Here is a 24,503-nt window from a genome sequence, read left to right on the forward strand (position 1 = left end):
TAATTTCTCACTCACACAGAGAACCGTGTGGATGACTCAGGTATCCCAATTCCTTCCATCTTGTGACTCAGCTGTCCCCAGAGGCCTACTTGGAGTCAATCACTAAAATTACTATATTCAGCCAGCTAGGGAAGAGGGAAGAGAGAGAGCTCAAAGGATGATTGAAAGGATGATTTAGGGACTAGTCCTGGAAAGGGCGTACATCATTGTACTCACATTGCACTGGCCAGGACTGGATACATGGCTGCATCTAGCTGCAAATGGAAGGAAAATGAAACAGGTGGGTATAAAACATCATCTCTGCCACAGATGATACAGAGAGGTTATTGCTGAACTAAAGCCACAAAACCACTTGGTAGCTATCTATAGAACCTAGATTTCTTAGATCTGCGTATAATAGGCTCATGTTTCTGAGGAGACATTCCAGTAATTAAAAGGCTTTTTGGTTGTATTTCTAGCACCGTTGCTGACTCTTTCTCATTGGGCATCAAACATTTTACTTCTTTGTGCCTGTTACATTTTAAATAGGAATATTGTTATTGACTTACCTTATGAGGAATGATAAACTTAAAAAAAAGTTTTTCCGTGGTAATTGCCATTTTAAGTGAAGATGACATTATTGCTTTATAATATCTTTATATTTATACTCAATTGTCCTTTGAATATACAACAGTTAGCCTTGTTAGATTTTGTTTTTTAAACATGTGATGAGTTATTCTAGGCTATCTACATACCTTATATTTATTCTTGCATTCTGAATCTGAGACATTTGTTTAGGGATGAATGTTGTTTTTTAATGTTCCCCCAAACTTAACTCTTTTGGAAGGAACTGCAACTTCAAATCTTAAAGGAATAGAAGTATGTTCTAACCGAGCTAATAGTTATGAATATTGTACTAATAATATAAATTAGTGAGAACAGACACAATTTACAGAAACTGATGGTAACTTTTACTGGCAAATTAAATTCTGCCATCTCTTCAGTAGCAGTTAACCGTTTGTTATACTTCAGACTCCTTGGAGAATCTCTTGAAAGCTATGGATTCTATCTCTAGAATATACCTATATTCACAATTTAGTACACAGTTTTAGAAATTTCATGGATTTCTCTGAAGCCTATCCATGCATTAGCTGCTATTTTTAAGCATTTTTATCCTTCTCCAAAAATTTATTACCGTGCCTATTATATTTTTACTTTAACAGACTGTATAAAGAGATGTTTAATGAGTCAGTTTTTATAAGATTTATAAGGAGAGTCTGTTTCCTTAATATTATTTGGACAGCAAGAATTATGCCCAGAGCCTGCACTGCTGCTGTAGCTGAATTTCCAGCTATATTGGGGAATAGATTTATTAGAGGAAAATATGACATTTCCACATTTGACATTGACAAGATGAATGACATAAAATAACTTTAAACATTTAAATAACCTTTTTGAGCAATATCAAACTTCATTATAATGAACTTTAGTGATTTATCACTGTTCAGAGAAAGCTGTATGTGAAAATCCAAGTAATTTAATGCCTCAAATTTCTCTTAATGAACTTCTTGTTCAGATGTACAAAGGTCTGTTTATTTGGGGCCAAAATTAGCTTGTGTGCAGATACATCATTTCTAGTACATCACTTCTAGTTGTGGTCGATCAAAGGATGGCTTATGATAGTTAATTCTGTTTTTTGGTAATCAACTACTACCAAATTGTACCTAGGCATATTTAAATTTGTTATGTTGTTTGCAACTCTGTATATAGGAAATGCTATGGAAGAGAAATATTTCCTTTTTTCAGTGCCTTTGGAACCTTTATTTAACACTAGAGGAAGAGCAAGGCCAAAAAAGTGAATTAAGTTTCAAGGATATCCCCCACTGTTTATTTACCATATTTGTTTCTGAAGTTACGCACAGTGAGCTAAACTAATTTCTCTATCCTAGATCATTTGGTCAGATAACTAGTGATTCTTCTTTGTACAACTTAAATTATCTGCTATTTATTATACTAGAAAACCATTGTCACTGTGAAAAATAGAGTGCTGTCAGAAGCACATATTTATAGTCATTTAGAAAAAAAGCTTTAAATGGGATATTGATAAATATTTGTTCAGATTATGGGACTATCATTTATGCTCAAATATAAAATCAGGTCTTTTTTCTTTCAAAATTATGCTTATGAAAAAAGGGAATCACTTTATTATAATTTATATCCTTGCCAAGTCACTAATATTACTGTTTGGGGAAGACATAGTCTGAAATGTCTTTATTCAGTGCTTGGTTAGAATGCACTAGAGTGAAAGTTCCACCGAACAAGGGCCTTGTCTGTCTTGTTCACTATTATATGTCTACCACCTAGAACAGTATTTGGCACATGATAGGCACTGAACATATTTGTTGAAAGAGTAAATGAATTAATGATTATAAAGAATAATGAATTAATGCATGCTTAAGCTAAAATTTCCTATGACAGCATCATATACAGATTCAAGAATACTGTATCTCAGATCCTTTGGTAAAGGTCTCCTTTGGAAAACCGCCAAATGTTTTTCCCCCAAAGTGTATACAGCTTTCCTCTTGAGGAAAAGTTCATGCAGCACAGGGCAGCTGAAAATCAAGCAGAAAACTAAAGTCTTACTGGCCTACGGTGTCAAGGGACGGAATTTGGGACTGCTGGAATGGCTGGAAATTGAGTGGATAAATCCCAGAAAGGAGGGAATTGTAGTAGGATAGCCCTAAAATCTATGAAAAAACTCCCCTGAAATACCTAGGTGACCCCTGAACTCTGCAGAAAGATTCCAAGGAGCTCAATGGAAAATAATAGCAGTTAGGCTGAAAAAGCTGACTATAGAGATTTCACCTGCTACTCTCTGCAGGGGAGACAATTTGGTGTTTGATTCCCACCAAATTAAGGGGTTTTAAACATTTGTGCCCAGAGACCCATTCTAAAACACAAAACCAGCCTCCACAAGTTTGACTTTATTAGCCAGTGATTTAACTGCCAGGTATAATAAAAATCCTCACTCTTAGGAGCAGATAAGAAGCTGTAAAAGTCTCTACTGCATAACATCCACAAAATCCAGTTTATAATAGACAACTACTAGACATGTGAAGAATCAGGATAATGTGATTTAATGTCAAGACTATCCACCCCAAAATGGTAGCTGACCCTAAAATTAGCAGAATTAGCAGACTTTAAAGTAACTGTAATATATTCAGTGACCTAAAGGGAGATGCATGATCATGATGACTGAATAGATGGGCAATTTCAACAGAGAAATAGAAACTATAAAGAAGAATAAACAGTCTAGAACTGAAAAGTACAATATCTGAAATAAATATTTTACTGAATGGATTTAACAGCAGATTGGAGAAGGAAGAGGAAAAAGTTGATGAACTTGAAGCTAGATCAACAAAATTTGCCAATCCAAAGAATGGATAAAAAAGATTACAAAAAATGAACAGAGCCTTGATGGCCAGTGGGACAGTATCAAACTAACATGTGGGACTTCCCTGGTGGCCCAGTGGTTGGGAGTCCGCCTGCCGATGCAGGGGACACAGGTTCGTGCCCCGGTTCGGGAGGATCCCACATGCCGCCGAGCGGCTGGGCCCGTGAGCCATGGCCGCTGAGCCTGCGCATCCGGAGCCTGTGCTCCGTGGCGGGAGAGGCCACAGCAGTGAGAGGTCCGTGTACTGCAAAAAAAAAAAAAAAAAAAAAAACTAACATGAATAGCAGAAAGAGAGATAAGAGACAGACATAGCAGACAGTCGGGCAAAAAATATGTTCATTGAACCCCAGCTAGGATAAATAAAAGGAAAACCACATCTAGGCATATCTTAATCAAACTGCTGCACAACGAAGATGGAAAGAAAATGTTAATGCAGCCAAAGGGGGAAAAAAACCCAGATTACTACAGAGGAATTACAATATCAATGAAGGATGACTTAATCAGAAATGATTGGAGACCAGAAGACAATGGAATGACCTATTTAAAGTTCTGAAAGGATAAAGCTATCAACCTGGAATTCTATATTCAGAACAAAATATCCATGAAAATGAAGGTGAAATAAGGACATTTTTCAAATAAACAAAACTTGAGAGAATTCATTGCTATGAAACCTGCAACACCAAGAAATGCTTAAGGAAGTTGTTCAGGCTGGAGGGAAATGACATCAGATGAAACTTGGATCCACAAGAAGGAATGAACAGTACCAGAAATGGTAAATATGTCTATAAATAGATTTTATCCTCAGAAAATACTTTGTAAGCATATAAAGCAATGAAAGAAGAACTTGGTAGATGTGACTAAATAAACATCTTAAACTTCTTCAAAAATCACAAAATTAAAGGGCAAATATTAAGAGGAAGTAAATATGAAAGATTTAAAATCAAAGAGGACCATTAATGTTCCAGTGTTAAAATGGGTAAAAAATATGAACAGATAAATCATTGATAAAATAAAGAGGGCTGTAAGCGTGAACAAACGTTCAATTTGTTTAGTAATCAAAGAAATGGAAATGAAAGTACTTACTTTTTTTTGCCACTTAGAAAAAACTATTGAAATGATATAGGGTGTTGATGAGAATTCAGGGAAGTAAGCACCTTTCCAGTTGGTGGGAGCATAAATTGGAATGAAACTGTTGGGTAGTTTATTTCAAGAACATATTTTGGAAGTCCATACCACCTAGGTAGCAAGAAATTCATACACCAAGAAGTAGCCTACCAAATTAGGTCAGAGGTATGTAGAAAGGAGATCATTATTCAATAAGTGGTGTTGAGATAACTAGCTAGCCATTTAGAAAAACTCAAATTTTGATCTCTACTTAGTCCTAACATGAAAATAAATTGAAATGGATGAAAGATGTAAACAATAAACAAATCATAGAAGTACCAGAAAGAAACATGAGCAAATTTTAAAAATATAATCTTGGAGTGAGCAAGATGTTCCAAGACAGATATAGAATCCAAAAGTCATAAAGAGAAAGATATGTTAATTTGAACACACACACACAAAATTTTAAATTCCTACATTGGAAAATTACCATACAGTTTTTAAAAAAATTTATTTGACACATAATAACAAAGTTCCTTTACATAAAAGGCCTTATACCAACAGCAGGATATGAACATGTGGTTAGTTCACAGAAAATGAAACGTGACTTGGAAACGTTTGAGAACCACATATAATACCAAATATATAGTCATTAAAATTTTTTCTTTATTCCTCATCTTCTCTCAACCTCTCAACATAAGTATATATGGCTGAAAAAGTTTAATGGCCTGTTATGCTTTTGTAATATAAAATAGTATTTTAGTAGCATCTAAAATAGAAAGTCTCGTTTCTTTATGTTCTTGATTCTCACTTGAGTATGAGATAGCTCAGGCTTCACTAGTGACCAGAATTAATGATCAATAGAAACTGTGCTGGGAATCTCTGTACCTATTCCCTCCTCACTTCAAACAAACAGAAACAACTTTATACTTAGTCCTCTTTCTGTTCTCTTCAACAGTGCTATTAAGTGTTTTTGCATTCTACTTTTATTACATTCATGTTTTAGAGGTGCTGAACATCTGGGTGTCAGACATCAGTAAAAGAAATTGAAATCAGAAACCGTTGGTACTCTTTGCTCTTATACTTAGCATTTATCAACACAAAATTACTGGATTTTCTCTGTCTTACCTTTGCGAGAAGTGACAGAAGAAACCTAATTTTAGCTGAATAACAGAGGCAGAAACAGATATTCAAGAGTATAATGGGGTTTTCTCTTGGTAAATTAATTTCTTTATTGTCTACAAACTTTATTTTGCCTAGCCTTCTATCTCCAAAATACCCTTTCATGAGTCTTAAATCACATAGGCATGTGGGTGGTTAGTAGATGCTACTAAAACATTTGTAGTTAGGAGATGTTTATTGGTTGAATATTTTAAATCTGTAATTCTTGAAGTTGTGTAATGTCAGGATATTCAACATGTCTTATTTATCTTGTAGCACAAGGGTCCCTAGCACCCCTAACCCACGGACCACTGCCAGTGTCAGCACAGCAGGAACCGGGCAGCACAACAGGAGGTGAGTGGCAGGTGAGCAAGCGAACCTTCATCTGTATTTACAGCCGCTCCCCATTGCTTGCATTACCGCCTGAGCTCCACCACCTGTCAGGTCAGTGGCAGCATTAGATTCTCATAGGAGCGCACACCCTACTTTGAACTGCGCATTCGAGGGATCTAGGTTGTGCGCTCCTTATGAGAATCTAGTGCCTGATGACCTGAGGTGGAGCTGAGAATATGATGCTGGGGAGCGGCTGCAAATACAGATTATCGTTAGCAGAGGGGTTTGACTGCACAGAGACCGTAATCAATTGCTTGCAGACTCATATCAAAACCCTATCAGTGAGTGGCAAGTGAAAACAAGCTTAGGGCTCCCACTGATTCTGCATCATGGTGAGTTGTATAATTATTTCATCATATATTACAGTGTAATAATAATAGAAGTAAAGTGCACAATAAATGTAATGCACTTGAATCATCCCGTCCATGGAAAAATTGTCTTCCATGAAACCAGTCCCTGGTGCCAAAAAGCTTGGGGATGGCTGCTGTAGCACTTGTGGGGTAAAGATTCTTTTCACAGTTTAAAAAGCTGGATGTAGTAAGATTGTATCACTTACAGAGAATCTTACAGCAATAACAAGCCAAAAGCAAAGATATGAACAGAATCCTCAGTTCCTCACTTCCACTTATGTGTGTTCTGCATCATAATTTATTTATCCAGTGTTTATTAGGCACCTACAATAGGTTACAAGTTGTATTAGGTACTAGAGATACAAAGCTTGTCTTACATTTCACTTCAGCTAACATTTAGCATAGTGCCTGGTTTTAGCACGTGCCAATTTCACTTTCTTCTCATAACATCTATTTGAAGTAAGTGGTATCATCCATATTTTGTAGTGGAGATCACAGACTCAGGAATGGACATTATCTGAGATTTTATAACTAACAGTGGCTGACCAGATCTTGACTCCCAAATTCTCTTCTTTATACATCCAGACTGGGTGTTTTTTATTTGCCCCTCCAGATCCACTCCTCATCCTTCCTTGACTTTCTCTGTGCCCCAGAGGAGGTTGACCTAGTCTAAGAACTGCCTCACTTGGGCTCCTTTTTTGGTTTCTTGTTGGATTTAGCCAGTGTGAGGCATTGGCGGATATTGGAGATCCAGAGAAGAGAGAAGCTGGGTATTTATTCTTCCAGTTGCCATTTGACAGCTCTCTCCCTGCTCCTTCTTTCAGAAGGCTGGCAGTGGCTTCCTGAGGACTTTGCCATCCCTGTTAGTTCCTTTAACCCTACCCACACCTTTGTAAATGAGCTCTTCAGTTATCTCTTTGAAACTGCTTTGTTTTTCTGCCAGGACCCTGACTGATACATAACAGCTTTTCAAACATGGGCTACTATTTTGTATGGATTTGAGTTTTCTAACTGTTTTTATCCTGTGTTTATAAGTTGAGCATTTAAAATCTGCAACACATTTTCATGTCAAACAATATTGTAATTGTTTATTAGGTGCTTCACCTGGAATGGTCAACTTCCATAATTTTTACGAAGAATTAAAAAATAGCGTGCTGCCAAATTAGATGTATTTTATGATGCATCAGTACGAAGTTATCAGCACTTCTACTACATCTTTGGTCCATAAAGCTTTGACACGTCGTAGAAATACCTTTGTTGTGGGCTATTCCTATTTCTTAATTCCATATTCCTCAAGAGGTACAAAAAAGTTAGAATCAAAGAGATCTTGACTTTAAAGAGGTATAAACACTGTGGGCTAGAGAAGGTTAGGTAAGTAGGTTCAGGTGTTTGTCCTTCATACCAGTCTCAGGTGCTAGTCTTCAATTTAAGTACATAAAAAGGTCAGGAGGTGGGGCTCCTTTGCCAGCGATAAAAACTAATTTTTCAACCAGTTTCTTCAGGGGGATGAAAGTGTGTAGCAGCAATTGGCAGAGAGTCTTCGTTACTTGTGGAGTTGTGCTAGACTGGGAAAGAGGGGGAAAGAGAGCCATTTCTCATATTTTAATTAGCAGGTGATTGGAATTTCTTGTGACATTGGTGTTAAGAGAATTGCCTCCTATGTGATATTAGATACTTGGTTGAAAATACATAATATGGGGTCTACTTGTATTTTACTCTCCTTTTCTGTTTCACTAAGCTCTTCTAGCATCTGCAGTTACAGATCTATACTTTTATTTGGAGGAGAAAGGTATCCCCACTAAGCCAACAGCCATAACATCATGGAGGCCAACCTCAGTTATCTTTTTCCCCCACTGCTTTTCTTCATGTTATCGATGTGTTGTACTTCGACAAATCCTTGTGATAGTAAATCAGTTTAAAGAATATCCAAAGTTGGGGATTATTAGGAGTTGTATATATTTCAAATTATATCATTAAGTACATTTACTGACTCTCATCTTCTGTTCCTGCTCTGAAATGATGTAAACTACTCTAGGTTTTTAATACATAATTTATTTTGCATTTGATCCAGTAGACCTCATATTTGTCTTTGTAAACTTGGTGTGAACTAATTGGACGTTTTAAAAAGTAGAGCATGTATATGCCTAGGAGGCATGACAGTGAAATAACAAGATTTTTTCTTGTGCTTATGAAATAGTATCATCACTTCAGTGACATTGTGTCATTTTAAGAAATACTCATTTGGTATTTATTCACAGTGTCTATGTTCCTCACTTCATCTTGGCTGTGTGTGGTATTAAAGAAATCACAATATTCAAGTTCTACATTTAAAACCTTATTAAAACATTGAAGGTAATCAGGGCAGAAAAACAAGTGAACACTGTAAAAATTTCTCATCTGAGTTATAAAATGTGAGTACAGTTTAGTTAGGAGGAGAGAAAAGGGAGTGGCATTTCAGACGGGGGAATGGCTTGAATAAGGCATGGAATTGAGGGATAGTTAAGACCAGCCCTAGATGATATGTAAAATATAATTGTCTTTTGTTTTCTGCGACAATTTTTGAGATACTGATAGTGACTGGAGTTGTTTCATGAAGGCAGCTGCAGACAGATGATGGTACTGAGGCCGAGATATCAGAAGACCTGAATTTGACCCTGAACCCTGTTATTTCCTAACTGTGCAACATTTACCCTCTCTGCACTTCAGTTTTCTCATCTATCAAATCAGGATAATACCCATTCCATAGGGCAATGAAGTTTAAATCAAAAGTGCTTTAAAAGCACTTTAAAACTCTACTGTGTAGTGGTATTATTATATACAACATATTTTCCCTTATTTTTCCAACCAGCAACCCAGCTGTTTGTTTTAGAACTCAAATAATATTTTTGTCTTAATGGTGTGTGCATTTATGAGGCCGAACATAACAGTAGTACCTACAGATTGATACAGTTGATAGTTTAAAAAATTGAGTTCAAAAAGAATAGTACTGGGGCTTCCCTGGTGGCGCAGTGGTTGAGAGTCCGCCTGCCGATGTAGGGGACACGGGTTCGTGACCCGGTCCGGGAGGATCCCACATGCCGCGGAGCGGCTGGACCCGTGAGCCGTGGCTGCTGAGCCTGCGCGTCCGGAGCCTGTGCTCTGCAATGGGAGAGGCCACAACAGTGAGAGGCCCGCATAACGCAAAAAACCACCCCCCACCCAAAAAAGAATAGTACTATATTAAATGATGCAAATAATAGATTTTTATTTTTCATTGGAGAATAAAATCAGCTTTTTCTAAAAATAAGTAAAGTTTCTAAATCACTGAAAGTTTTTTTTATAATTTCACACATTTTTGTCATCTGTTCAAATTGGCAGAATTTCTGTAGTGCTTTTTTTTTTTGGTGGTTAAGGGTAGTCTCAGAAATCCAAGTTAGTTTACTAGTTTCTGAGTGTTTATGCAAATAAACAGTTTGATTAAAAACTCTTTGTTGTGGGTGAACCACATAATCTTAATTTCATATACCACTAGAATAATTAGGTTTAGTTCTTTACTTAATACTCTTGAGTCTCTGATTTCCCATCTGCAAAGTTAGAGTAAACTTTATGTATATGGCTAAAACTTGTATATTGTAAATCACTGAGAGGAGGGGAAGGAGGGACGAATATGTCCACACTTCAGGGTGGTGGGGTGAAATATTGACTATATCTTTTGAATCTGCTGTTATGCAGGGCCTCTTATTAATCTTGTAGGTGGCTTACAAGATGGCTTCCTTTCTTTTTAAGATGAATTCTGTAATAGCCTATAGTTTGTCATAATGTCTGAAAGATTCCCTCTAAATCTGGTGAAAATGGACTCAGCTGTTTTCAAGAGTTGTAGTAACAGAGACAAATTTAATATATATAAGTTTATAACTATTGGTTTTGTGATACATATTTCTTCTCCAGACATATCGCATTGAGTACAGAGACCCATGTCTATCTTGTTTATGGTGGTAACCTCCTGAGGTTTAGCACATGCTAGGCTTAGACTTTAACTTTGAAATTAAGCCAAAGTCCCCTTGATTGAGGCATTCCCAATACTGTTGAGTCACGTGCTTTTAGACACCTTTCATGGATTTTTTCTACAGATAGTCATTAATTTATGTGGGTTTTTTTAAATGTCTCTCGTATCTCTATACATAGGTTTTTAAGTACTACCTCACTATAACCCCATAGGCTGAAAATGACTATAAACTGAGGTTTTTTTTTTTTTTTTTAATGGCACTTTTATTTTCAGTACCTGAACTAATGAAAAGCAAGGAGCCTTGTTTTGGAGGCCAAGCCTATAGAATTCTGTTTTTAAGTGAAAGTGTTTAGCAGACTCTCTTTAGAATTAGTGGTTCTTGACCAGCGTGTGCAACTAAATTACTGAGGAACATTTTCAAAATATACAAGTTCTGGACCACATCCTCAATTTGATTGGGTAGCTCTAGAGTGGAATATGTTTTTTGTTGTCGTTGGTGGGGTTCAATTAGCTGGGTTTTTTTTTTGTTTGTTTGTTTTTTTTTTTTGCGGTACGCGGGCCTCTCACTGTTGTGGCCTCTCCCATTGCGGAGCACAGGCTCCGGACGCGCAGGCTCAGCAGCCATGGCTCACGGGCCCAGCCGCTCCGCGGCATGTGGGATCTTCCCAGACCCGGGCATGAAACCGTGTCCCCTGCATCGGCAGGCGGACTCTCAACCACTGCGCCACCAGGGAAGCCCTTAGCTGGTTTTTTTTTAAACTATACGCAATAGATGCTCATGATACAATTGTAAACTATGCAGAAAGCAGAAAGTGAATACTAAAGATTATTCTCCCCAAGGTAGCCATTGTTAATGGTTTAACATTTTTCCAGAAATTGTGTAGGTACACGTAAACTTCTGTGGGTGCGTTTTTTTCCACATATGGGTTCATACTATACATACTATTTTGCAGTTATTATTGTTCACTCAGTATTATGTAGCGAGATCTTTTCCTTATCATTACATGTAAATTGTGGTTGGCTCCTTTATTTTTACCAGTTCCCTGTGGGACTCAAGTTATTTCCAGGTTTTGTGTGGGGCTTGTTTGCCTTGTTTTGTTTTGTTTGCTTGTATCAGCTAGGCTGCAGTGAGTTTCCTTGCACAGTATTTCTTTGCACACTTGTGTCATATTTTCTGAAGGATAAATTTTACATGTAGGATTGCTGGTCAAAGCAATTTTGAAGTTTAATAGATAGTGCCAAATTGGTTCCCCAGAGTTGCGCTGATTAGCGGTCCTCCCAACAATATGTGAGGTGCTTCTTTCAATACACGTTCACCAACCCTTTCAACCTTTGTCAGTCTGATGTGTACAAAGATGGTGTATCTGGTGTTTGAATTTTCATTTCTTTAGTGTTGTTGAACACTGTTTCGTATCTTCCTAATTTTTGTAATTCTTTTTCTCCAAACTTCCTCCTTATATCCTTGCTCATTTTACTGCTAGGTTGTACATCTTTTTCTTACTTATGTGTAAAAGCTGTTTGTATACTAAGGAAATTTGTTCATTGTTATACATGTTTTACTAATTTATCACATCATCCTACTCTGTAGTATTTTTTACCATATAAAAATATTAAATTTTTTAGTATTCAAATTTGTTTCTTTTCCTTTGATGCCTATTTGTTTATTTGCAGAATGTTTTAGGAAGTCTTCCTAAGTGGGATGACAGTATGTTCTAGTTTGCCCCGTTATCCTAGTTTAAATATTAATAGCACGTCCATTCACTCTTACTAGGTTCTTTTTTGGATAATGAATTATATGGGTATCAAATTTCTAAAAGTGTGTTTTGAAAAATTCTCCAGCTGATATTCATTAAATACCACTGGTTTAATGTTTTAAATGATAAATTCTTAGAACAGAATCCCCAAGATAGAGTCCCTCTACAGTTCTGTTCATTGATACATATATTGAACCCTGGAGTACAGAAAGCATTTTGAGATGCAAGAGAAAATAATAACTATAAAGAAGAAAATATGCAGAAATTTTTAGTTCATTTACCATCACACTCTATTTCCCTCAGAATTAAGGGAATATGCTGCAGATGATGGGAAAATATAAACTGATAGACATGAGTAAAGTTTGCCTGAGTGAAATTGTGTGGATATCACCTCAGGGAGCTTTTTTTTTTTTGACCTTTAATCGTGGTATAACAATCACCAAGAAAAATGCATTAATCATGAATCTGTGGGTCAGTGATTTATCACAAAGTGAACATACCTTTGTAACCACTATACATGTGCCTCTTCCTTTGTGCCTCTCCTCAAAAGGTAGCTACAGTACTGACTTATAACGTCATAGATTAGCTCTGTCTGTTTTGGTTTTGTTTTGTTTTGTTTTGTTTTGTTTGCGGTACGTGGGCCTCTTACTGTTGTGGCCTCTCCCGTTGTGGAGCACAGGCTCCGGATGCCCAGGCTCAGTGACCATGGCTCACGGGCTCAGCTGCTCCGCGGCATGTGGGATCTTCCCGGACTGGGGCACGAACCCGCATCCCCTGCATCGGCAGGCGGACTCTCAACCACTGCGCCACCAGGGAAGCCCAGCTCTGTCTGGTTTTGAACTTTATTTAAATGGAATTATACAGTACACATCCTTTTATGAGAGATTCATTCTTGTTTTATGAGTAGCAGTATTTTGTTCATTTTCATTGCTTTCTGGTATACCAGAATATACCAGAATGTGGAATGAATATACCACAACTTGTTTATCCATTCTACCGTTGATGGAAATATGGGTTGTGTCCAGTGTTTGGGCTTATTATAACTAGTGTTGCTGTGAATATTGTTATGTAGATGTTTTGGTGCATGTGTGCATTCATTTCTCGTGCATTCATATCTAGGAGTATAAATTGGATAATAGAGTATCCATGTGTCCAAATTTGGTAGATACTGTTAAACAGTTTTTCAAAGTAGTTTTCCAAACTCCTACCAGCAGTCAACATCTTTGCTAATATTTGGAAATGTCAGTTGGAATTTTAGCCATTTTGCTGGGTGTGTAGTGGTCTCTCAGTGTGGCTTTAATGTGTACAACAAATGATGTTGAGCACTTTTTCATATTCTTTTGTGAAGTGCCTGTTATGTCCCTCACCCATTTTTCTATTATATTGTCTGCTTTGTCTTCTTGACGTCTAAGTATTCTTTCCATATTCTGGATACTGGTCCTTTATTAGTTTTATGTGGCAAATGTCTTCTCCCACTCCCTTAATACTGTCTCTTCATTTTATTGTAGTCCAATTTAACAGTCTTTCATTTTATGGTAAGTACTTTAGTATGTTTTGTTTAAGAAATCTTTTTGTTGAAATATCCTCTTCTGTCAACTCCTAGAAGCGTCATGATTTTACTTTTCACATTTAGATCTATGAACCATGAATTGATTTTTATGCAGGGGGTTAGCTATAGGTTAAGTTCCTTTTCTCTTCTCAGATGGTAACCAGTAAAACAGTACTATGTTGTTTTTGTTTTGTTTTTGACAAGGCCATTCTTTATGCTCAGCAGTGTCACTTTTGGCAATAAGTTAAGTATCCATGTGTATATGTGGGACTTTTTTCCTGGACTGTGTTCTGTTCCACTGGCCTTTGTATCCATCTTTGTGATGTACCACACTGTCTTCCTAATTACTGTCACTTTATAATGAGTCATTATATCTGGCAGTGTAAGAGCATCCCCTGCCCCCCCACACACTTTGTTCTTCACAATTGTGTAAGCTCTACTTAGCCATTTGTATTTGCATGTCCATTTTATTATCAATTTTTTTTAAACTCCTAAAGGCAGTGGGAATCATTGAGGTTTGAGTGTGATAAAAATCATAAGTTTTGTACAAGATTTTTTTTTTTTTTTTTTTTTTTTTGGTGTGGTACGCGGGCCTCTCACTGCTGTGGCTTCTCCCGTTGCGGAGCACAGGCTCCAAACGCGCAGGCTCAGCGGCCATGGCCCACGGGCGCAGCCACTCCGCAGCATGTGGGATCTTCCTGGACCGGGGCACGAACCCGCGTCCCCTGCATCGTCAGGTGGACTCTCAACCACTGCCCCACCAGGGAAGCCCTGTACAAGATTTTAAGAATAAGGTCAGCTCAAATCTAGACTCTTAAGATTAAGTAACATCCGTGTTATATCAGCATTGGTTTTATATTCTCTTGTAGACTACTCAATAAACTGGCCTTATTTAAAAAAATCAAAACCAAAAACTAATGATTAAAGAACATACTTGTTTGAAGTTTCATAGAGAGTTTGTAAGTTTATTAAGAAACATGCAATTAAATAATCTTGGTGTTTTTGTTTTGCTTTTCAGAACATCTGTGATAAGTCTACCATAAATTGAACTCCTTCAAGAATTCTCTGAAGGAACCATATAGGATTTTCTTACATCATGACTTAATCTGAATGCAAGAACAAGAAACAGGTTTTATCTCTAAATATAATGAAGGGCTGTGTGTAAACACAGACCCTGACTCAATTCTAATGAGCATTTTAGACATGAGTTTACATCGGCAAATGGGTTCAGATCGAGATCTTCAGTCTTCTGCTTCATCTGTGAGCTTGCCTTCAGTCAAAAAGGCACCCAAAAAAAGAAGAATTTCAATAGGCTCTCTGTTTCGGAGGAAAAAGGATAACAAACGTAAATCAAGGGAGCTAAATGGCGGGGTGGATGGAATTGCGAGTATTGAAAGTATACATTCCGAAATATGTACTGATAAGAACTCCATTTTCTCTACAAATACCTCCTCTGACAATGGATTAACTTCTATCAGCAAACAAGTTGGAGACTTTATAGAGTGCCCCTTGTGCCTTTTACGGCATTCTAAAGACAGATTTCCTGAGATAATGACTTGTCATCATAGATCTTGTGTGGATTGCTTACGACAATACCTAAGGATAGAAATTTCTGAAAGTAGGGTTAATATCAGTTGCCCAGAATGTACTGAACGGTTTAATCCCCACGATATTCGCTTGATATTAAGTGATGATGTCTTGATGGAAAAATATGAAGAATTTATGCTTAGACGGTGGCTCGTTGCGGATCCTGATTGTAGGTGGTGTCCAGCTCCAGACTGTGGGTAAGAAGATTTTGTTTGATTTTTCTTGAGTTAATTTTTTTCTCTGTGGATAAAATAAGAATTTGCTGACTGTTACTCAAAAGAAAAATCTTAACATGCCAGGTAATTCATTCATTCAGTAGACAGTAGACAAAAATATGTTGAGTATGTACCATGTGTCAGGGACAATGTTAGATATTAAAGGCAGGAATCTTGTCTTACTCATTTTTGTATTGTCTTTGCATCATATATTCACTTAAGACTGTTTTCAGAAGAAAAGGATAAGATGGTAGAGTGCAGGATCTAGTCCTATTTATTTTCCCCATCCATTTGGAGAATTTTTATTTTGTTATAATAGATGAAATGAGCAGACATTTTGTTTATTTGCTTTTGGTGGGGGAGTCACTTGTTTAAACTTAAATGACCCTTTTGAAAGGTACCTTAATGCGTGCCACAGTATGATGTGTTCATGAGTTGATGTGTTCTTGAGACACAAGATCTAGAGGTTATGTAATACTTCATTTGCCTCAAGTTTTTGAATTACAAATACCATTTTCCCAATATTTAAAGTAAAATAATTTTGCTTGTATATTTGGTTATTATGTTAACAGCAGCTCCTGTTAATAGGGTATTTACCATGTATGGTTGTCAGAACTAGAAAAAAATAGTCATATGCTTTTCACGAATAAGGAAGGCCATAAACCCTGGATGAGTTTAGCATACCATTAGTAAGCCAGAGATTATAAATAAGAGTTTGGGAAAACCCAGAACTTCCAAGATTATCTGGGTATAATCAGAGACAAGGCTGAAATGTGAGTTTGATTTATCAAATGACAATTTCAGGACTCTGATCAAATCCATTATTAAAAACTTATTGAGCAGCAAATTTTCAGATTGTATTTAGTCTACCAATTCCATAATTTTAAGTGAGAAAGGTAATAGTATGTTTCTAGCCTGTGCAAATTCCATCAGTTTTCCCAGGTATCACTAGCACTTCACTGTCCACCAGGGATTTCTGTGAAACATAAAGCATTAAAAATATTAGATTATCTAATTATTTAACATTTTATGAATTCATTAGTTGTGTGAAGGACTCGGAGGTACTGTTCAGTATCACATTTGTATTATGATCTCCTATACTGCAGGATGCTTGTACTGTAACATAAATAACAAAATAATATATTAAAGATACTTTCTAAACTGGGCCAAGGTTGGCTGTGCTGCCAGGTGTATGGTAGAAGCAAACTCTGGACCTGTGAAGGGTTAAATTCTCAAGAAAAAGATGGGGAGAAAATAGGGATAATGAACAGTGCCTTTAAATAATTTGAGCTAGAGAAGAAGAGCTTAGGTACGATTGTATCACTCTTGATCCCGTGGACCCCTGCAGAATATTTTCACTAATGCAGGTGTGTACATTCATTAGAGTAGATTTCAAGTTGATTACAAATTTTAGGTTTAAAAAAAAAGCCTTTTGCAAGTCATTATAGCAAATACCCTATAGCAAGAGTTCAAACAGAAGTATTTTACATTTCATCTGGACAAAGTGTGATTTTCTAACTGTCTTTCATGGAACCCCAGGATAAGAGGCGTTTCACAAGTTCCTTTAAGCATTTAATAGCTTTAAAAGAAAATGTGTGAAAATGATGGAACAAATTAAAAGGAGGCTTTCGTGTCAGAACCTGTGACCAGGAGAGACTGAGAGAGTAAATCCAGGAGCACAAGCTTTCTGGTCACTAAATAGGTATGTTCTCCTGTGCTGGGTTGATGGATCATGTCATCATAGTGGATAATATCAACACTATCAAGCTAATAGAACACAATAGATAGGGCTGACGTAGATTCTCACTTGTCTAAGAACTTGATTTGGGGACTTCCCTGGTGGCGCAGTGGTTAAGAATCTGCCTGCCAACGCAGGCAACATGGGTTCAATCCCTGGCCCAGGGAGATCCCACAGGCCGCAGAGCAACTAAGCCCGTGCGCCACAACTACTGAGCCTGTGCTCTAGAGCCCGCGTGCCACAGCTGCTGAAGCCTGCGCACCTAGAGCCTGTGCTCTGCAACAAAGAGAAGCCACCGAGATGAGAAGCCCGTGCACTGCAACGAAGAGTAGCCCCCGCTTGCCACAACTAGTGAAAGCCTGTGCGCAGCAATGAAGACCCAATGCAGCCAAAAATAAATAAATTTATTAAAAAAAAAAAAAGAACTTGATTTGGGGGGAAGAATGCCAAACCAACTGGGAAAGGATTGATTATTCACCATATAGAATTGTGAAAATTAGCTATTTAAGGGGAAAAAATTAGATTGTCACCACATATAATAAATTAAAACAAAATCAAAACAGATTACAGAGGTAAGTTATATAAATAAAAGGACAAAATTAAACTAAAAGAAAATATAGATTGATTAGATCACTTACTGCTATATTATTTAGTAAAATTGAACACACATCCTGTAACTTAGAAGATCCACTCCTAGTTAAATGCCTCAGAGAAACTCTTTACTTGTGTGCCAAGAGACATCTAGTTATGAGACATATTTAAGAATGTTCATAATAGCAAAGAAACAAAAAAGTTCATTAACAGTAAAATGGATAAATGCATTTAGTCTCATGGTTACCTCTTGTGAGGAAGAAGAAGGATGTGAACTTCAAAGGGGCAATCAAGGAACTTCTAAAGCCACAGATAAACAAGGTAACCATAGGTTCTGGTTTGCCCAAGATAGTTCCAATTCATGCTTATTGTACTGGTGTAAATTTTAATAGCATTACCTTTCTTTTTCAGGTGTTCCAGTCAGGTTGTGAATTATATGATCACCCTACTGATACTATTCTTAACTTGTGTGGTAGATTCAGGGGGTATTCATTTTATTATTCTTTATAAATCCTTTGGTGTATATGACATTTCTCAGTAAATTTAAATTTTTTTCATAATCTCGTACTCTTAGGTATTTTTCACATTTTCTTCTTATTGAGACATCAGTGTTAAAAAATAATATGGCTTAGGTATTCTAAGTATTCTGGAGAGGAAGACATGAATGTTAAGTATAAAATAATCTTAAAATAATAGAAACACCTACTTAAATAGATTCCTTTATTATGAAAACCACTTGACTGTTACATAAGTTTAACAGAGAATTAGTCTTGATTAATTTGGCTATAAATTAATTTTTGGTTTTGGTGGTGGTTAGTAGTCTTACGCACAAAGGACAAAGAAAACATGTCACAGAGATTAATCACTTTGTGTATTTTCATTTGTATTCAATTTATGCTGGCTCACTAGATTAGTAAGAGCATATTTTATATACTTGATTACGTTATAGGTTTTATGGTTGTGTTATGTGGAAAAGATCACCTGTGACAAAATTTATACATATGCTTTGAAAACATAGAATACTGCATAAGACCTCATTACAAATTACAATTGTACTTGGCATGAGCGTGGACAGACCTGATTTTGAATCTCTATCCTATCATGTTTTAAGGATTGAGAAGGTTTTTAATGTTATTGGTAGCATAATTCCTAGCACACAGTAAGCTTTTTATAGTTCTTATTTATCACTCCTCATCTCCATTTCTGAAGTTTTGTTTTTATTTTTTTAAATCAGACAGTTCTTCAAATATTTACTGCACCCGTGTGCCAGGTACTGGGAATTTTTAATAACTAACAAAAGATGAAAATCTCTGCCCTCTTGGAACTTATTAAAATCTTTGGATTCACAGAGAGAAATTTCTTATTTAAACTCCATTTATTACTGAAATCTGGCACAGAGGATACTGGTAAATATCTGACTGTTTGACAGTTATTCATAGCAATGCATAGCCAGTAGTACGTACTAGGACCACAGGCATGCGTGTAGTATTTTAATCCCTTTCATTGTACAACACACTTGAAAGACTTTTTTCCAGAAATGCTAAATGTGAAATTATGTTTTCCTCTTGCTTTTGATACTTACCAAAATGACCATTTTCTGTATCTGACACCAGTTTTACTTAAACATGTAGTTTAACACACTGAGAAATATTGCCCTTAGCTCAGAGTAGAAAGAAAACCTGGACCTGGTTTCTATTTGAGACATCTGAGGGTTTCTGACCTAATAGTCTTTCCTCTCTTCTGAGGGCCAGGGCAGATTAAGCTTGTTTAAAGGACAGTATGTATTTCTGAAAACCCCTCTTGCGAAGGGGTCTAGGAGGCCAAACCTGTGTGCTGTGATTTAACCGGGGTGAAGTTATCTGGACTGCTTCTAGAACATGCCAGTCTATACAGGTTCAGAGAAAAATCTGGCCATGGCTGAGGAAAAGAATTACAGTGAGGGACATGTAGGAGGGGAAGCATAAGACCTGCCTTGGATAAAAATATCTATTACCTCTGCCTAGGAGGCTTAGTTTGTACATTGTCTAGGCAGATAGCAAAAAACTGGCATCTTGGTTTCTGTCATCACTTGTTTCAATTGGCTAAGACTACCCTTCTACTAGCACACATTATCCACGTCATCTCATGTGAGTGCTTTTGACTTTACTGGGGAGATTTGAATATGCAGGAACATTTATTATACTAGAATATAGTTAATGATTTAATGTCTGTGAGCCCCTCAAGAGTAAAAATAAAAAGTATTTTTTTCTTTATAACCACAGGTTAACCACATGCTCAATAAAGAGTTATTGAATGAACAAATCTGAATATATGCCATTAATGTAAATCGTATGTCTTAGGAACAGTTAATAAACCATTTTTAAGCAGTGTGCTCAACTATAATCAGGTTTGTTAAGCTTTGAGCTGATTTACTGACATTTAAATGGCTCTAAATAATAACTTACTCTGGTGGAAGATACTGTTCATAATGGACACTGTTCATAATGGAGTGGCACCATAGGCTTAGGAACTAAGGAACATGTATTTTTAGAATTTTATTCTATCTATATGACTCTCATTCCCGTCCTCCAAAGAAGAGTTTTAGCCATAACTTGCCCGTCTTTTGACATGCTGGAAATGCTTTTGTAGGCTAACCTTTTAGAACAGAGAACAGGTCCAACTTTGATTTTCTCCCGAGGAAACAAGTACATGTGTCTGAGAAAACAAGAACCGAGTTGATACATAAGACACAGGAGACATATCAGCTTTCTTTTACTTCTTTTAATTAGCTAAAGAAGTTAGCTTTAGATATGCATCCCAAATGGCCTAACACTCCACCCTGAAATTAGACAGACTTCTGCAAATAATCTGGGCGGTTCTCTACAACCGTAGACCTCCCCTCCCCTACAGCATGTACTTGAAAGCAGAACAGAAAGCATCCTCTCTAGGAAAGCAGATCCTGAAAGGGGGAACCAGGAGATGAGCCTCACTTTGTCTAAACCGTCTCTCAAATATATTAATTAAGTCACTCCTTTTCCACGGAATAATAGTAACTTCTTGCTAATGGGATCATGAGCATGTTGATTTGAATATAAAACTTGACTTTTCCCCTTAACTGGATCAAGTAATTTTGGTATTTCTGATTATATTTTCTTTGTTCTTTAAAGGTTGTGTTAAAGCTTTGTGCTTTTGGGGGAAAAGTTATCTTGGACTCCTGGATAATCTTTCTTTTCTTTTTTCTCATTTTTTAATTAAAAATTTTATTGAGACTATTATATCTTTCTTAGGATTCCATTTCATGTTTGGTATAGTTTGTTCTTCTTACTTGTTCCTTCATAAGGAATTTGCTCTAGGCAGAGTATACGACCCTAGTTGGTATTCCTACCTCCTCAATGCTAATTTGTGGAACTCTAGTACTGTGAAACACTCCCAGGAAATACATGTCATGGTCAAATAAATTTGGAAAATAATGTTTACTATATATGTACATTATTGGTATGTTAAAAATTATTTTAGCAAATCCTATAGTAAAAAAACAAACAAAAAAGTACTTTAATTTTGCTTAGCATGTCCCTAACTTGACCATTGAGTTCTTTATTAGTATGTTTCACCTATTAACAATCCAACAAATAGAAAATATTTCTGGAAAAACTGCCTGTTTCAGTCCTTTCCGTCTTTCCCACTTTCTTCCTATCCCTCCACTGCTGCTAAGTAGGAATGTTTAAACATTTCAAGTAACTAGAGATCTTCAGCTGAAAAATAGAGACAGAAAGTAAGACCTGAGTTAAATAAGGGATCATAGAAGGAAATGGAACTATCTTCTGAACCAAGATTTGTGTACTGTTTAAGCCAGAGATGTTTACTTAGTTAACTAGTATTGTTCAGTTATTTCTGTGACCTTCTGCTGAGCCTGTTATTTTCTCAAATAATACCTAATGCATTAGAGCATTGAAATTTTTCTTTAAAGCAAATATTTTGTATTTAATTTAGTTTTACTATTTGCTTCCATTATAATTTGAGAGCTGTTCTCCAGTGGAAAATAAGTTTGGTTCCCACACAATGAAAATCATCTTCAAGAGTCCTGACATTCTGTTTTCAAAATATGTGAATGCTAGGTACATTTAATTGCTCGATATATAATAGAATGTGCTTAACACAGTTACTAAGATTGAATGTGTATGAAAACGGAACACTTACATAGTAAACTCTCAATAATTGTTAGCATAAGAAAAAGGTTCTAGACAAAATACCCTAACTTTTATAGTTATCAAAATTCACAGTCATGAAAATATTTGGTTAGTATTGTTAAAGATAATCCTGTTTTTCTTTGGAATTTGCTTAGATTGAATGGGACTTAAATGTTTAGCTCTGGGGTAGGACATCTTAGCTTTTCTATTTAAAAAAATACTGCAGGGCTTCCCTGGTGGCGCAGTGGTTGAGAGTCCACCTGCCGATGCAGGGGACACGGGTTCGTGCCCCGGTCCGGGAAGATCCCACATGCCGCGGAGCAGCTGGGCCCGTGAGCCATGGCTGCTGAGCCTGCGTGTACGGAGCCTTTAAATTTTTAAAAAAATTATTTAATTTATTATTTTTGGCTGCGTTGGGTCTTCGTTGCTGCACGCGGGCTTTCCCTAGTTGTGGCGAGCAGGGGCTACTCTTCGTTGTGGTGCGCAGGCTTCTCATTGTGGTGGCTTTTCTTGTTGCAGAGCACAGTATCTAGGCGCGTGGGCTTCAGTAGTTGTGGCTCACGGGCTCTAGAGTGCAGGCTCAGTAGTTGTGGCGCACGGGCTTAGTTGCTCCGCATCATGTAGGATCTTCCTGGACCAGGGCTCGAACCCGTGTCCCCTGCATTGGCAGGCGGATTCTTAACCACTGTGCCACCAGGGAAGCCCTATTATGTCCTAATTTTTGAGATACATCAAAATCTACATTTTCATAAAAGCCAAGTGGCCAGATGTTTAATCAGTATTCATCCAAGGTCAAAGTCAAATATCACCAGTGATGAACTTTTGAGATACAGGAATAAATATAAAAGTTTATTTTAAGAATTAATTTTTTAAAATTAGCCATCATATTAAATGTTTGACATCATGTTGCGGGAATGGTAATTAACTAATTAGCTAACATGTCAGCTGTTAGTTTGCTCCCGGTAATTACACTGCATATTTTAAAAATTCTAAATAGATATCTATAAGCAGTCATTTTCAACAAGCTTAAGTCTCTAGACTCAAAACTTTAAGTAATTTTTATCTTAAAGCAGTTTATAAAGCTCTTTGGAAATCTGATTATTGAAAAGAAAATATGAGTCCTCAGTTTTTTTGCCATAACCCTTCATGTTTTTATGGATATTTTGCCAGATTGAACTTGTGAAATTTTGAAATGGCAAAATTGACATTCTGCTTTTAATTCTTCTTGTCAAGATGTGAAGAATTCCCTAAAAGGGCTTTTTCTTGAAAGGCTGTCTCTAGATAGCATAAATCACTAACTAGAAATTAAGTCAGTTCTTAAAAGTTTTGCTTAGTGATATACTAGTACACTGAACAGCCTCTACAAAGGTTAGAATTATGATATAGCCCAATTTCTGCTAATCTACCTCATATATTTTTATAAATATTTGTTTTCCCAGAAAGAATATTTTCTTCCTAGATTTATCTAGTTAAAGCAATCTCGATGTTCATATTTACTGTAAATCTGTTTCCCTATTTAATTATTTGAAAGTTCTTAAGCTTGTGTCTAAATTTGGCTTTCACAATCATCACTAAGAATTACTGCATTTTATTCTTGCAGCACGGTGTACATTTATACTTCAGTTGTCCAGTAAGATTTCACCATATAAAGCAGTAAGCTTTTTACTTACATTATTTATATAGATGTAGAAATGATAATGGTCATTAATCAAGCATAAATGCAGAGGTACTAGAAATGTCATTGAAGCAGTCATTTGCTTATTTGGCCTTCTAAAGGTCAAGGCCAAAGCTGAAGCTGTTTTTGGCTGAATACTGAGGCTAAGCCAAACTTTAGTGAATCCCTATTTTATGTTTGGGAAAACTTAGTTGTAGGGAGATTGCGTAGCTTACATAAAATTATACAGGTAATAAGTGGTAGAAGTGGAGTTTGGTAGTCTAAACTTTTCTTCTGCTTTTATAATTGTGACTGACTTAAAAAAATAGTTGGTCATAACATAGTCCCCTACACACACACGGGTTTCCGCATTCTGTCTCTCGCCTTCCCTCCTTTTTTCAAGAAAAAGTAGGGTAGAGAAGAGGTTTAGAAGAGAATGCCATTTCCTTTTCACTGAAATTACTACTATTATAAAGACTGCTTTAGATTATAACTTGGGAGAAAATAAAGAGTCTTTCAAGAATTGTTTTCTTTTTATTGAGACTCCAATGAATAAGCCGTCAGGGAAATGGAACTTTCCTAGATTACCCTGTGTTGGTTTAAATTGCCTTTAATTCAGTCGTGTTTGAACACATTTATGATAGACAATGGTAGTTGGAAAATGGCCTATCAAAAATAAATTGGGGGCTTCCCTGGTGGCGCAGTGGTTGGGAGTCCGCCTGCCGGTGCAGGCGACACGGGTTCGTGCCCCGGTCCGGGAGGATCCCACATGCTGCGGAAAGGCTGGGCCCGTGAGCCATGGCCGCTGGGCCTGCGTGTCCGG

At 36.8% G+C, this 24,503-nt stretch overlaps 1 protein-coding gene across 4 annotated transcripts in view; it reads left to right on the forward strand.

The window, feature by feature from the left end:
• RNF19A (ring finger protein 19A, RBR E3 ubiquitin protein ligase) overlaps positions 1–24,503 on the forward strand; it is a 65,269-nt gene that overhangs the window by 11,646 nt on the left and 29,120 nt on the right. For 3 of the 4 annotated variants that reach the window (XM_079901987.1, XM_079901990.1, XM_079901989.1), the window contains exon 2: positions 14,748–15,513. In XM_079901987.1, the coding sequence (XP_079758113.1) occupies positions 14,840–15,513 (674 nt within the window). In that variant the 5' untranslated portion in view covers positions 14,748–14,839. Of the gene's footprint in view, positions 1–5,974; positions 6,053–14,747; positions 15,514–24,503 lie in introns of all 4 variants that reach the window. The other variant, XM_079901988.1, reaches the window with a different exon arrangement.

Source organism: Stenella coeruleoalba (assembly GCF_951394435.1).
Source record: "Stenella coeruleoalba genome assembly, chromosome: 17".
Taxonomy (NCBI): Eukaryota; Metazoa; Chordata; class Mammalia; order Artiodactyla; family Delphinidae; genus Stenella; species Stenella coeruleoalba.